Source organism: Psammomys obesus, unplaced genomic scaffold (assembly GCF_907164565.1).
Source record: "Psammomys obesus unplaced genomic scaffold, mPsaObe1.curated_primary_1811, whole genome shotgun sequence".
Taxonomy (NCBI): Eukaryota; Metazoa; Chordata; class Mammalia; order Rodentia; family Muridae; genus Psammomys; species Psammomys obesus.
In genome coordinates this window covers 6,350,979-6,365,841 of record NW_026585689.1, presented here as the reverse complement: position 1 = coordinate 6,365,841, position 14,863 = coordinate 6,350,979, and the positions used below count along the sequence as shown (strand labels likewise).

The 14,863-nt window shown below is 37.5% G+C and overlaps 1 protein-coding gene across 2 annotated transcripts in view; it reads left to right on the top strand.

The window, feature by feature from the left end:
* The window catches only part of Alcam (activated leukocyte cell adhesion molecule), a 214,112-nt gene that overhangs the window by 152,593 nt on the left and 46,656 nt on the right, over window positions 1–14,863 (top strand). For both annotated transcript variants that reach the window (XM_055593962.1, XM_055593956.1), the window contains exons 2-3: window positions 9,748–9,848; window positions 13,111–13,330. In XM_055593962.1, the coding sequence (XP_055449937.1) occupies window positions 9,748–9,848; window positions 13,111–13,330 (321 nt within the window). The remainder of the gene's footprint in view (window positions 1–9,747; window positions 9,849–13,110; window positions 13,331–14,863) is intronic.

Below are 14,863 nucleotides of genomic sequence, written 5' to 3'. Positions count from 1 at the left end.
CTTCCTTCCTTCCTTCCTTCCTTCCTTCCTTCCTTCCTTCCTTCCTTCCTTTTCCTTCCTTCATTCCTTCCTTCCTTCCCTCCTTCCTTCCTTCCTGCCTTCCTTTCTTTTTTCTTTCTTTCCTCCTTTTTTTTCTGAGCATTCCTTAGTTGCCTGTTGTTCTTTGTATAGGGTTGAGGCCTTATGTTCTTTCCCCAGCTGAGTTTGGCTTGCCTATTGTCCTTGTTCAACTCATGTTGGTAAAACTTTATGGGTGTACTTTCTGAAATCCCTAGATGATATATTCTCATAGCAAACTCCCTGAACCTCTGGCTCTTACAGTCTTTCCACACTTCCACAGTGTTCCTGTGCCTTAGGTGAGGGAGTTGTTTTGCAGATGCATTCTTTGAGACTGGCCTCCACAACTCTGCATTTTGACAGGCTGTGGTTTTATGTAATGATCTCTGTCTCTAGCAATAAGATGTTTCCTCTCTATTAGGTGATAACTATACTTTTCCATGCGTATAAGGACAAAAATTGAGAGAATAGTTAGGGATTGTGCTCATTTTGTAAGATGGTAGTTGTAGGTTCTCTTCCAGGCCCATGACTTTTCTTCCCTTGGGAAGAACATATCACTTGGTTCCAGTATCACATGTTTGGCTCTGAAAACATATGTACAAGTAATAATGTTCAGACTAAGAAAGTTATGTTTACAAATATGTGGGTGCACAGATATACATGTAACAACAATTAATGAAAAAGAGGCCATAAATTTGAAAGAGAGCAGGGAGGGGTATATGGGAGGACTTGGAGGGAGGAAAGGAAAGGGAGAGTTTATGTAATTATATTATAATCTAAAAAAAACTATTAAAAATTATTGCTTTTAGACAATTTCTAAATAAAATTCTTACTTGCAATTTTAACCTACTCTGAGTGCAATGTTAATGCAAATCTTGATGATGAAAGCAAGAAGGAAGTAACAATCTCCAATATCTTATTGCATTATACTAGAAAAAGGTGTATGTGCAATTGTGAATCTGGAAAAAGTGCCTGTGTTAGGACATGTTCTTTGTGAAAACAAAGCATCTTTTCATGGAGATTAATAAAAAAAAAAAATATTGACTTTTTGTTAAGAGAAAAAACCATGGTACCAGTACTTCTTGAGGTCCCTGTGTTGTGCACCTCTGAGGCAGTCTGTAACCTCCCACTTAGGGAAAGCTTTCGGTGTTTCTGTTGAATGGAATTTCCTCTAAGGCTTTTAACCGATATCCCCAGGCTCATTGTTGGGATTCCTTTTTTCACATTCCTTCAGCACACGCTTCAGTTGTTATGCACCTACTATTAGTTCAGTCGTGTTTCCCAAGAAAACACTCCCCTTATTACATTTATCCCTTTCCTTCACAAAGTGCACCTAGCACTTTGCCTGAAGTAGATGCTTAATAAGCACTGGATGTATGATTGAATATATAAATAGACAGGACTTAAATGACGCAAGGAAAATTAACCAGAATAGATGGGCCCAAAGAATGCTAAGAAAGTGTTCGGTCAACACCCTTAATAGTGAAGGAATTTCAGTTTATTCAGCATTTTATACCATCCCATGTTTGCTTATGAAGTACATGTACACATAGACTAAAAAGGTAATTTCAGCACAGCAGTGCAAATCCCAATAAAATATTTTGAAATTCACTTATGTGGACCTGTCACATTATGGGGATTATTATGTTGACCTATAATCTAATAAAATGATACCCACTTAGTCTGTTATATAATGCCAATTTTGCAAGTAAAATGAAGAGTACATGTATTAAAACACAATCTAGGGTACTAATGTTAATTTATAGTTTAATGGGATGGTGGTTTCCTTCCAAGTATTATTCCACAGTGGCCTGATCATTACTATAAAATGTCTAATGTGACATATTTTTTAATTATACGAAGTGGAGAGGAAGAATTGCTATTTTTCTTATTCGCAGGTATAACTCAGTTATGTGTGAGTGACAGATGTGATGACTGTGAAAGGCAACAAAAAAGAACTTTGAGCAAGGATTCCAATGACCCATGTCATCCTCCTAGTACCCAAGTTAGTTGAAAAAACATTTGCAAAATGAATGAAGGAGGATTGTTCCCTCTGTTAATCAAAATGACATTAGATTTTATCAGATATCCTCATCCATTTGTCATCTATAGCAAATTACCTGGAATAATATAGCCCCTTGTATTTCACATACATACATACACACACACACACACACACACACACACACATTCCTACATGTATGTATGATTGTGAATAAAGTCTTAAATTCTATTTCAGTGTGGTAAGTTATCAGAGCAATTCTAAGATGGAAAACTTCCAGTGACTGAATCATAAAACAATAGGTTAGTCAACACTTTCAAGACATGGGCTTCACTCTACCACTAGAACTATGATATTTTGTTATATTAAATAAAAAGTAAACAATAAGTATGGTTTATAAATTATTCAAGATATTGACCCATACTGACTACAGTTTGTGAATTTTAAAAAATTTTTATTTCTATAAAGAAATTAGAAATCAAATCTAAAGGTTGTAATTCACTGTCATACAATAGTTTCATCCTCACCGTTTAAGTGGGGAACTGAGAGCTGGTAGAAAGTAGGTGTTACTGTATGCCACTTCTCTTTTTTCCTATTTATTTATTTATTTATTTATTTATTACTATTTATTCACTTTGTATACCTGCAATAACCACCTCCTTTATCCCCTCTTTGTCCTACCCACCTTCCCTCTTCTCCACCTATGCCCTTTCCCTAGTCCCCTTATAGGGGAGGACCTCCTCCCCTTCTATCTGACCCTAGTTTATCACATCTCATCAGGACTGGCTGCATCATCTTCCTCAGTGTCCTGGCAAGGTCACACAAAGAGCTGGCCACAGAGTTCATGTCAGAGAAAGCCCCTGCCCGCTTACTAGGGAACCCACTTGGAATCTGAGCAGCCTATGGGCTTCCTCTGAACAGGGAGTCTAAGTCCTCTCCATGTATGGTTCTTGGTTGGAATATCAGTCTCTGCAGGGCTCCTATGGGCCCAGGATTTTTGGTTCTGTTTGTCTTCTGTGGAGTTTTTGTCTCCTCCAGGTCTTTCTTTGTTCCTCTTCTTCCTTAAGGATTCTAGCACTTCGCCCAATGTTTGGCTGAGTCTCAGTGTCTCCTTTCAATAACCTGGTGGGTAGAGTCTTTCAGAGGTCCCCTCTGGGAGGATCCTTTCCTGTTCCTTGACTTCTCCTACTTCCAATGTTTATCTTGTTTGCCCTTCTGAGTGAGGTTTCAGCCTCTTCTCTAGAGTCCTCCTTGTTGCTTAGCTTCTTTAAGACTATAGATTTTTAGTATGTGTATCCTATATTACATGGTTAATACCGTGGGTGTATTTCTGCTTCCGAGATACGTCACTCAGGAGGCTCTTTTCTAGGTCCCACCATTTGCCTGCAAATTTCATGATTTCCTCCTTTTTGATTACTGAGTAGTATTCCATTGTGTAAAAGTACCACAATTTCTGTATCCATTCTTCAGTTAAAGGGCATCTAGGTTGTTTCCAGAATCTGACTATTACAAATAAAGCTGCTATGAGCATAGTTGAACAAACGTCCTTATTGAATGGGCATCTTTTGGGTATATGCTTAGGAGTGGTATAGCTGGATCTTGAGGTGGCACTATTCATAACTTTCTGAGAAAGTGCCAGATTGATTTCTAATGTGGATGTACAAGGTTACATTCCCACCAGCAATGGAGAAGGGTTCCCCTTTCTCCACAACCTCTCCAGCATGCATCATCCCTTGAGTTTTTGATCTTAGCCATTCTGATGGGTGTGAGGTGATAACTGTATGTCTTGATCAGAAGGCTGCAGGAAACTGGAATTGGCAGAGCTTGAGCATAAGAGACCTCAAAGCCCGCCCTCACAGTGACATACTTTCTCTAACCAAGGCTACACCTCCTAATTGTTCTACTTCCCAAGAGCCAAGCCCTCAAAACACAGAAGTCTATGAGGGCCGTATCTCTTCACTTTTGCCTCGACCCTTCTGCCTTTATTCAGTCACTATTTTATCCTACATTAAGATTCTATTTTACATTAAAATTTTCTTCACTGAAAACCGGTTTTGTTGAAACCAGTTTTGGTGGGAGATAATGGTCCAGGTCTTTAATATCAGCACTTGGTAAGCAGAGTTCTAAGGCTATACAGACATACTCTTTCTCAAAAAATAAAAATAAAAAGTAATAAAAATAGAAGTAAATGAGATGTAAGAAATCGAAAGTTGAAGCTTAACCCAAGAAGTCTCTGGGTACATAGAGTTTGAGGTTATTTTGCATATAAATGGCACTTATCATTTCTGTAGACTTTGAATTTTCGTAGTGGGGAAGCAGGGTAGTGTCACAGATGCTACAAACACATCAAAATACCCAGTCCAGTTCTCTTACAACATTGGTGGATCCAACCTCTAATGTCAAGTGTAACCAATACTGCTATAAACTGATATTACAAAGCAGTCACACTTCATCTACAGTGTCTCACGTCCTATCATTAACAGGGTAAACAAGAGCGTCAGCACAGTTATATATCAAAATCAATCAGGTAAGCACAAAGGCAGTTTTCAATGACAAACATCTGTGTACCTAGCACGTCCCCCACCAATTCGTTTGTTCAAATAAGTGTAAAATTTCAGTGAAACTGGAATTAGTTCTTATACCACAATCTCTGAACCCGTTATAATTCAGGGTAACTCTTTCATGGCTTCCAACAGAGCTTCGGAGCTCAGTGAGTGCTTCTAAGGACAATGCTGCTATTAAAATATCAGAGCAATGAATAATAATTACATGTGCTAAATTACAGAGTGCAAAAACTATCCTGGGTCTAATTCTCATCCTTTGCTTTATACTATTCTGTTTCTACTTGGAATGTGAGAGCAGAGTCTGAAGTCCATCAGCAATATAAATAGAATCATTGCTCTGACCTTTAGAATTCATTTGTATAGAAAAATCATTGGCTACCAAAATGATAAAAATCATTACATTCGTAATTATTGCTGTTGGAAGTCAAAAGTGTTCACTTAACTGATAATTTAGTATCTCTCTTCTGATATCTGCTTTAAATTGTTTGCTGTAAAAAATACACAATTATAATGAGTGAATATACACAATTATAATTAGTATAATTATACACTCAGTTATTGAGATTCCATATATATGGATTATTTGGTCAAGATATTCTGTTATATATTTCTTGTTTATTTTATTTTATTCCAGATCTATTGTTCTGATTTTGTTTGTTTGTTTGTTTTTTGCTAATAGCACTTAATAATAGGTGTTTTACTTATACCCTGTTTCTCAGGCATTAAAAAAAAACTATGTTATTTTATGTCAGGACATTTTGCAAGCAAGCACAATTCACCAAAGTGTCTTGACTTGGCAGAGCACATTTCGTATAGACAGCTCTGGCCCAGTTAAAATGCAGGTGCAGACAGGACATGGGCCACATATAAAAGCACAAACTGTGAACGGGACATGATGCCAGTGGTAAACTGCTCACCCTGCGTGCATGAGAGCCTGAGTCAAGAGGATACTAAGCAAGATGGAGCAATCCATTCTATCAGCACCAGGAAGGTGGAGATAGCTGCATCCCTGAGCTCCCTCACCAATCTAGCCTACTCGCTTAGTTCCACTCACAAAAAGATGGACGGCACCTGAAGAAAGACCATTGAGGTTGTCCTCTGTCCTCCGCATCTACACACCCAATCACACACACACATACACACACACGTGCACCTGCACGCACAAATACATATACACACGCATGTGCATGTTCATCCACAAGCATGTTGTGCACAACTGCAGCTTACTACAGTCTTCTACTTTATATTGTATTTTCAGCCGCTTATTGGATATCTGTGACAATTTGATTTTCAATAGTGCCCAATAATCTGTAGAGCACAAAATTCAATAATTTAGTTAAAAACTGTTACAGGAAGAAAATCGCAGGAGAATTCTAGTAAGCAGAGCTCAATTTTCAGGTTTGGTAGTTTAAAGATGAAAGGCCTTTTCTTCTACAAAAGGTGTAAACAGAATCACTCAGGTTGACAGGTTTTTCCGGGTCTTGCTTCCCCTTCATTTCAGAGATGAAGAAATCTCTAGGAGTTAGGACACTAATTCATCACCATATCACCATGGTCTTTGCAGTTACTGTATCTGTAGGGGGTTAGACACCTTAGCTCTCCCACAGATGCAAACCTTTCATCTCTGTCTCAGATGAACCTGGAGTCATATGCACATGATAGAAACAAGTTGTTGACTATAGCCAACTCGAAAATTGATTCTAAGGTACGAACTATTATGGCTCCCCATGCTATCCAGTGTACTCATTCTGTTCTTAGTCTGAGGAACAGAGATCCTGTCTGTAACTGTTGGCCTTTCTCTGCTTGTCGACTGTCTTATTTCCTTTGCATTTGTTCTCTCATTAGAGGCCTGTCCTGGCTGACTTCAAGTTTGCATTGTCACAATTAGATGCAATCCATGAATTTTCAAAACAGTTAAAACAGTGCTTTGCTTTGTGGCCTCCGAGATGAAAGGGGGCGTTTTCTGCTATCATTTGTAAAGCAGAGAGCAGAAATAGTTCCTAATTTCACTGGAGAGGAAATAGAGCCTTCAATACAGTAATGTAATATGTTTTCTCCTCATGACAGGAAATAACATAGGAGGACAAAAATCCATGTTCTCTACCCCTGCAAGATATAGTGCCTTTAGAATATGAGGGAGCAAGAAGACTATCTTGAAGTTCCATTGTTATAGGTTCTTTCTGATTTTCAAATATATTAATCAGGTGGGTAAAATGGAAAGGAAGCTACCACATTCAAACAACAAATCATTTTACTGAATTCCTTAAGTGTCAGTCATTGATATTAGATACAAAGTTTAAAAATGCTTTTTCTTTTTCTGCAATAACTGTGCTCTGATAATGCTAATAATACAAGTTATATTTCAAATTCATGCAACTTTAAAACCTAGCATATATATATATAGAACATTAACTTTACATGAAGGTAGAAGAGAAAAAATAGTCTCTGAGAAGAGCAATGATCAACATTTTGGAAAAGACCTCTGCTTACTTCTCTTTACCTTGTAAAGGATTCACCTCATTGGAATCTGAGCTCTGCAAACTGCAATGGTTGGCCCACCTTAGAAAAATCGGCACCAATTGCAAAAAGGAAGGTGTTTTTATAAGAACAGGTGCTGATTCGAAGGGTATGCCCTGACACAGATGAAGGTGAAATGACAATTCACCACTGTATTCAAGTGCTTTACTGTAAAACAATGAGGAAAGTGAAAACATGAAATCACAGGCTTCTTGTGGCTTGTTTGATATGCATTTGTGCCTGGCCACAACTCAAAATGGTAAAACTTCCACATGCAAGAGCTTAGTATGGAAAACCAGAATGGTATCCTAAATTAGAACAGCTAATTCAGTGTTAGTGTGTATGGTCGGGATCACACATCTAAAAGTCCAGTATTACGTGAGAGTCAGAGGGGATTGAGGACACCTGCAGAAAATGGCTCACATGGACTCACAAAACCTGAAGAAGCAAGCCCAGGGCCTGCATGGGTCTGCACCACGTCCTCTGCGTGTATGCTATGGCTGTTAAGCTTGGGGTTTTTGTGGGATCCCTAAGAGTGGGAGCAGGTCTATTTCTGACTCTTGCCTGCTCTTGAGATTCTTTCCCTTCCATTGGGTTGTCTTGGTCTTGATATGAAGGCTTTCTTCTTTCCCTGTTGTATCTTGTTTTGTCACATTTGATTTTTTTCTTTTGGAGGCCTGCTCTGAAAGGGAAATCGAGGGAGAGTGGATCTGAAGGGAGAAGGGAGGTGGAGGGAGGGATTAGGTGGCATACAGGGAAGGGAGACTGTAGATGGGATGTATCGTATGAGAGAAGAATCTACCTTTCAATTATTAAAAAAAAAATAATAAGATAAAATAAAGCCCAGTGCTAGAGCTGGTGTGACTTGTAGAATACTTGCGTACTATGTCTGAGGCCCTGGGTTTAATCCTTAGCACTGCAAAACACACGACACAAAAATTAAAAAGAAAATATCATTTATTCTTTTATGGTCCTTTAATTTCTGATGATTTAATGTCAACAGGAGTAATAATTTTAGCACAGAAAAGCTTTAAGTTTATTTTACCAGAACAATTTTATGTATTCTTTCCTTACCAAATACCAAACAAAATACACCCTCACTGCATCTGCTTACAATTTTGTATCTCAACAGTGGCAAATGCTGTGCATTTGTTCCTTATATTCTTGCTCACAAAGACATGTTTAAAGAGAAGGTGGGCTCCTTAACCAACTGAATTTTAGAATAGGATTGTTGCCATTTCCCTTCCTTGCTCACCTTAGTTAGATCGACCCCTGTGTCAAGCTCTAATGTATACTATGCCATTGAGGCCTAACACTGGAAGATGGCATCCACCAGTGTGGCTGTTCAGAAAGTCCCAAGATGGTTTAATTTATTCAGTGTTGCAGATTGCCTTAGCTTTGGCTTTTAGCACCACCTGCTGGACGAAATAACATCTGCTTATGATTTTCCACTGCAGATTAATACAACCCCTTGGTGCTCTATCCCCTACCTGTGGCATCCCGAGATGGGTGCTCACCCGTAAACTTCTTAAATCTAAAAATAACTCTGTAAGCATACCTTGAACTGTCTGAGATGTTTCCTTGATACTAATTGCCAATGCAAATATCAAAATTTATTTCCTTTATAATTAGCACGTATGAGTTTTACGTATTTACAGAGTAGTCTGTGATATGTCTGTATGTGTACATAATACGTTCTGATGAGATCAGGGTAATGGGCGCTTCCATTTCTTCATAAGTGTTTCATGTTTGCAAGCTCCTCTCATCCAGTTCTTCATAAAACATACGTCAAGCTACTGTGAACTATAGTCTCCCTGGCGTGCTCTTCAGGACTGGATATTATCCATGTTATCTGCTTTTTGGTATTCTCCTTCCACCCTTCCCTCTTCTTCTTACCCTTTCTAGACTACTGTAATAACTATATATTTTCACATCGTCCCTTTGGGGAAAGAGCATAAGGTCTTTCTAAGTCTGCAAAGCCTTAAGGTTTAAAACTCTGTGACTAGAACAGATATAAAAAGTATTTTACATTCTTAATCAAAAATTATTCTTTTTCACATTTTAATTTGTATTACTTATCTCAAATAAAGAATAAAATGACCTGTTCCTTTTTCTGTATCAGAATAACACACATTTAAATTAGATTGACTTCCCGATATAGCTAACCTTTTGTGAATAACTCTTTGTGAGGAGGGTTTTTTTTTTAAGTATAATTTTGCCATGTTAATATTTTATGAAAAATTTAAATTTAGTTTTGTTTTCTTCCTATAAAATCAGCTACTTACTAATATAGTTGATATACTGATAGACATCCAGATAAAATTGGATTTTGTTCTTACTTAAACTGTTTTAGTTCTTAACACTCAATTTTAATTTTATAAGAGGTAAAGTTGATAATCAGTCCAATAAAAAATGTCTTTCAAGCTATTTTGAGATCTTTGAACATGTTGGGTTTGGGGTGTGTGTGTGTGTGTGTGTCCTCATGCTTCTGTGAAATATATTCCTAGAAAGTACAGTGAGGAGCACAAATAGCTTGTAAATTCTCCTGGGTTCCCCTGCTGTAGCTTCAGGACAACACTCACAAACCCCTTTTCCTTTTGCCCAAAGGCTTTGGATGGCACACTGTCAACTCAGCATACGGGGATGCCGTTGTCATGCCCTGCCGCCTCGATGTGCCTCAGAACCTCATGTTTGGCAAATGGAAATATGTGAGTACGAGCCTCCTGGGGCTTTATGACCTGCTCTAAGTTTTTAAAATAAAATTCTCAATCTTCTTTTTTTTTTGACAGTATATGCTCATGTAATAAGACATAATGGTAATGTTCATCTGTGCATACCTATATAGAAAATTTAACTCGGCGTATTGAATGTCAATAATTTTTATGTTACTTAATGTCAATAAGATTTATGTTTGTACAACTGATACTATATTTAAATAAGTCCAACAGCTCAAAAGTTATAGATTATTTTTGTCTAATCCATCCATCAGTAAGTGTTAGAGGCAGACAGATACAGGCAGACTTCAGGAGTACAATCGGGCGCGGGGTGTTAGAGCACAGTTTTGTGGAGAAGAGCATTTTCTCTTCATCAGTTTCTGAGTGATGCAGTTACTGCAAAGGCAGGATATATGACTACCTAGAGATCTCGGATTACCACAGGGGACAGGCAATCTGCTTTGCTCCTGTGGCTGAGTCTTCTGTGTGTTGCTATTACAGATCAGTTAAACATCTAACATTGCTGATTTTACTCATTGCTTACACTTAAACTCATCGTCTTTTGCCAAGCATGGCCTGGAAATGGAGCATAGAGATACTGGTAGATGGGTGTGGTAGTTGTGTTGACTTTAACAGATGAATGCCTCAGTTAAACACAGATCAACAAAAGGTGTCTTTGTTGTATAATTTCCCAGTTCAGAGCCACAAGAGGTTACAATGGTGAGCAAGCTTCAAGTAGATAGACATTTCCTGAAACACAAGAGCAGGTTTTCCTAGTCCCTAAATATTTGCAGACATTTGCATAAGGAGAACATTGTTGCTACCAGATGATTTATTAACACAGTGAATTGTATGAGATTTTGGTTGGATTAATTTTTTTTTAGGTTTATTTGACCACAAATGTTTTTACTCAAAATGTCTCTCATTATATATATATATATATATATATATATATATATATATATATATATATGTTATACTAAATACAGTTTGGCAAAAGTACCTGTGCTTGCAATCAAGGGGTAAAGTGACATGTGGGCTATGAAATCAGGTGATCAGAGTCTAGAGTCTCCCATGGACAGGTAAATTAAGCATATTTTCTTACTATGAAAATGAGATATCTTCCTCACAGTGTTGTTGTGGGGGCTACGTAATTAATTCACAGCAGAGTACTTAGTAGGACTTGATAGGTAGCAAATAGCTACTACAGTCGTGGGGTTCAACACTGGAGCCACACTGTGCCTGCGTGTGTGTCATAAAATAAGAAAAGGAGGCAACAAATCACACTATATCGTTAGTATGTTCTCATTATCAGGTCACTCCAGGTAGTTTTGAATTCCTTCTAGTTCTCTGTAAAGGTGGCAGAGTGACGTTGAGGAAAGAGTTTATTCGAAATATTCAAGTTGCAAGTCTTGGAGTCTATCATGTAATGCACCCTCTGAACCAAATTTACTACCAGAATAAATGGAATCAACTGAGAGAAAAGTAAACTTGTGTGATAATAGCATGTCCTAAGTATATAAAACAGGGAACCAGATTCCACACTAACTGAATTGACACAATAGTGCTAGGAGCCAATAAATAATTGCTATTCCCAAATTGTTAGTTAAGCAAAAAGCTTCAGGAGTAAATTAATGAGTTGCATTTGAGTGACTCTCAAGTCAGTGATGATTTGCAGAAACACTGTGCATGCTCTGATATAAGGTAATTGGCTGGAAGAAAAGCAGAAGGTATGGAAAAATTGAAAGTGAGCAAACATAAGGAGAAAATAGTTAGATCCCCCTCCCATCACTGTAGATGCTCCTTGGGTAGAGATAATAGTTGTCAACCCTTCCCAAGCCTACCCTATTCCCAGCCTCTTCGTTAGCATCTGCTACAATGACTGAAACAGAAGAGCAATCTTCTACCACTATAGAAATCACTGCAGGGTACTCAGAAAGCAGCCATGCTGCCCTCAAATCTCAGCACCAGTGAGGTTTATCAGTGGGGAGCTTATGAAGGCATCCTATAAAAATGCTTCCTTCATTGTCTAATCCACAAGTGAGACCAATACTGTAAGTCTAACTGAAAAGTGTGTTATGAATATTAAATCACTTCACAGAAAATCAGAGAACGTACCTGCCATCTAATTAAGGGCTCAGATGCTAATAATTACTGTTTATTGCAAAGAGAATGAGTATGGAATGGTAAGGTATTTTGCTAACATATATCTCATAATAAAGGAAAAAATTAAGACATAGATTTGTACTGTAAAACTGGGATAAAACTACAAATTTAAGACAAATATTATTGATATAATTTACTTAAGTAAATGCATACATAAAAAACTAGAACTTTTGAATTGCTAAATAAGCTTTGCAATCACAACTAATATTTACTTCAAAACAAAACAAATCAAACTAAGCCTCTATAGAATCTTAACATTTTCTATGCATTTTAACATGGTTTTTCATACTTTATGTTTTCAAAGCTCTTGTGAAGTAAATAAAGGGGGATAGTTGGCCCTTATTTTAGACTTATTTTATTTGCTTCCTAGGAAAGGGCATTTTTATGAGACCAGACACAAAAGGCACCGTGTGGACCAGTATTCTTGGCACCATTGCCAGATTACATCTTACTTTGATAATGTTTTCATATGCAAGACTCTCAAAATAAGGTTTAAGCCTTAGGTGCCAAGCCCTAGGTTTCAGTGGTTAAACTCCTTCTCGTTTAGTGAAGAGGATGGTTTGCCAGGATGAGGGTTGTTAAAGGACAACCATATCAATGCCAGTTGTCAGAAACGAACATTTAAAATGTGGGGGTTAAAGTAATAAATGTTTCAAATACAGCTGCTTGAGACTCCTCAGGCCATATATCAACCTCAACTGTATGTCTACTTCGGTGATCTTTTCCTTAACATTAGTTTTTGTATTATTATGTTCGTTTTTATCTACTTTTTAGATGTGTATTAAACAAGACTACACTACCCCCATTCAAAATAGCCACCACCGTCCCACAGGTGTGAGAAGAGCTTGGTCCTGTCATTTTTACCCATTTGTATGAACCTATGAGGGAACCAAAAGCTTCACCTCATGTGAAGTGTGGTTTTTCTTTCTGTAAGCAAAGATTTATGTGCTGCTGCTACCTAAAACCCATTGCTCTTCAACAACACCACCAACAAAATCCCATGTAGAGTCATGTGACAAAGAGAAGTGTATGATTCTAAAACACATGAATTGTGTTTGTTTTCAACATTTATTGTTATTTTAATTTTTAGGAAAAGCCCGATGGGTCCCCGGTATTTATTGCGTTCAGATCTTCTACGAAGAAAAGTGTTCAGTATGATGATGTCCCAGAGTACAAGGACAGATTGAGCCTCTCGGAAAACTACACTTTGTCTATCAACAATGCGAAGATCAGTGATGAAAAAAGATTTGTGTGCATGCTAGTGACGGAGGACAACGTGTTTGAGGCACCTACACTAGTCAAGGTGTTCAGTAAGTAGACTGCAGTAGAATTGATAAGCGGCATTGATGGCTGGTGTTAGAAGGTGTTAGAAGGCTTGAGGTCTCTGCACTGCCTCTCCACAGGGAATTCCCAGACCTCTTTATTCTGCTTATCCTTGCTGGTAGCAAGGAAGATAAGCCTTGCATTAATAGGAGATGCATAGTGAGGTGTTAGAACAATACTGTGTTTCATTTCCCTGGGATATGAAGAGCTACCAGGGCCAACTGGCATATGACCCCTAAATTTCATTGGTTTGTTCAAAGAAAAATTTATAGAGTTGTCATAGTTATAGGATACATGTAGAAACGTGCATATGATACATGTGTATGCATGTTAGAATGAATCATGTGAAACTGTCATTTCAATATATAAAAAGAATAAAATACAAACGTAAGGTATTTTATGATCTAGAGATCTGAGAACTCAACTTGTATATATACATGCATATATGTGCATGTGTGTTCATGTGTGTGTGTGTGTGCATACTTTCTGACCTTCAATACTTATTGGTCCTATTTTTACCTTGTTTATATGGTTCAGAAAATTTCCCTAAAATAATAAAGCTCAGTACACTGAGAATGTACATGGGATTACAGAGGGAATACACTGAAAAAGATAAAGTAGGGTTAGAAGAAACTAGTAGAAGAGACTCAACATAATTACTATAGTTACCATAACATGGTAGCTTCGCCTGATAATATATAGTTAATGTTACTGTGCAAATAGCTATGCAAATGAATGACTTGAGATGTATAATTAAAGTGCTTCTTCTCTTAAGATTCAAATAAAAAGTCCCACCTCGGTTATATCATAATGTTTTAGAAACTATAGGAGGAAAAAGCAGGTCTCAAAAGTTTCAGAATACTAGTCTTTATTAATTAGAAAGACGGTCTTACTTTCCCACTTTCCCCTATCATTTCTGATGGCTTGACAGGTCCTAGAAATGATTAAAATAAATAGTAAAGAAGGAAACCCCGGAGGCTTCCAACTGGAGCAAGCAACTACGGATTTTTATGTTTCTCTTTAATAACCTATGCAACTAAGTAGGGCTGCCTCTTAAGTATTTATGGAGACTTCAAAGCTCCGATGGGTTCATGAAGTAGATTCAAAGAACACTAGCACCGTCAAAGGAAACCTTTGTTCTCCAGAATAGCCTTGTAAATGTGTATTACGTGTTTCAGTTGATTACCTTTTAGTTTTGAAGGCACTTTCCAGAAGCTTTCTCTATCATATTTGAATCAAACCAGGTCCCAATTATTTGCCAGCCCTGCCTACTTCCACAGGATACATGAAGAACTCGTGTTCTTCATTTCTCATTGGCCATGTTGGCTTTTTAGCATTCTTTCTTTCTCTTAGTTTATTTTGCCTTTATTAGAGAGAAGGACAGTAGATTTGCTAAGGACATTTTTCCACTAAAAGCAAACTAACAACAACAAAATTACCATAGGTTTTTCTATCATAAATACCAAGAAAGTGGGTAGACTAACTCACAACACAGATCATTATGTAAATTAATTTGCCAT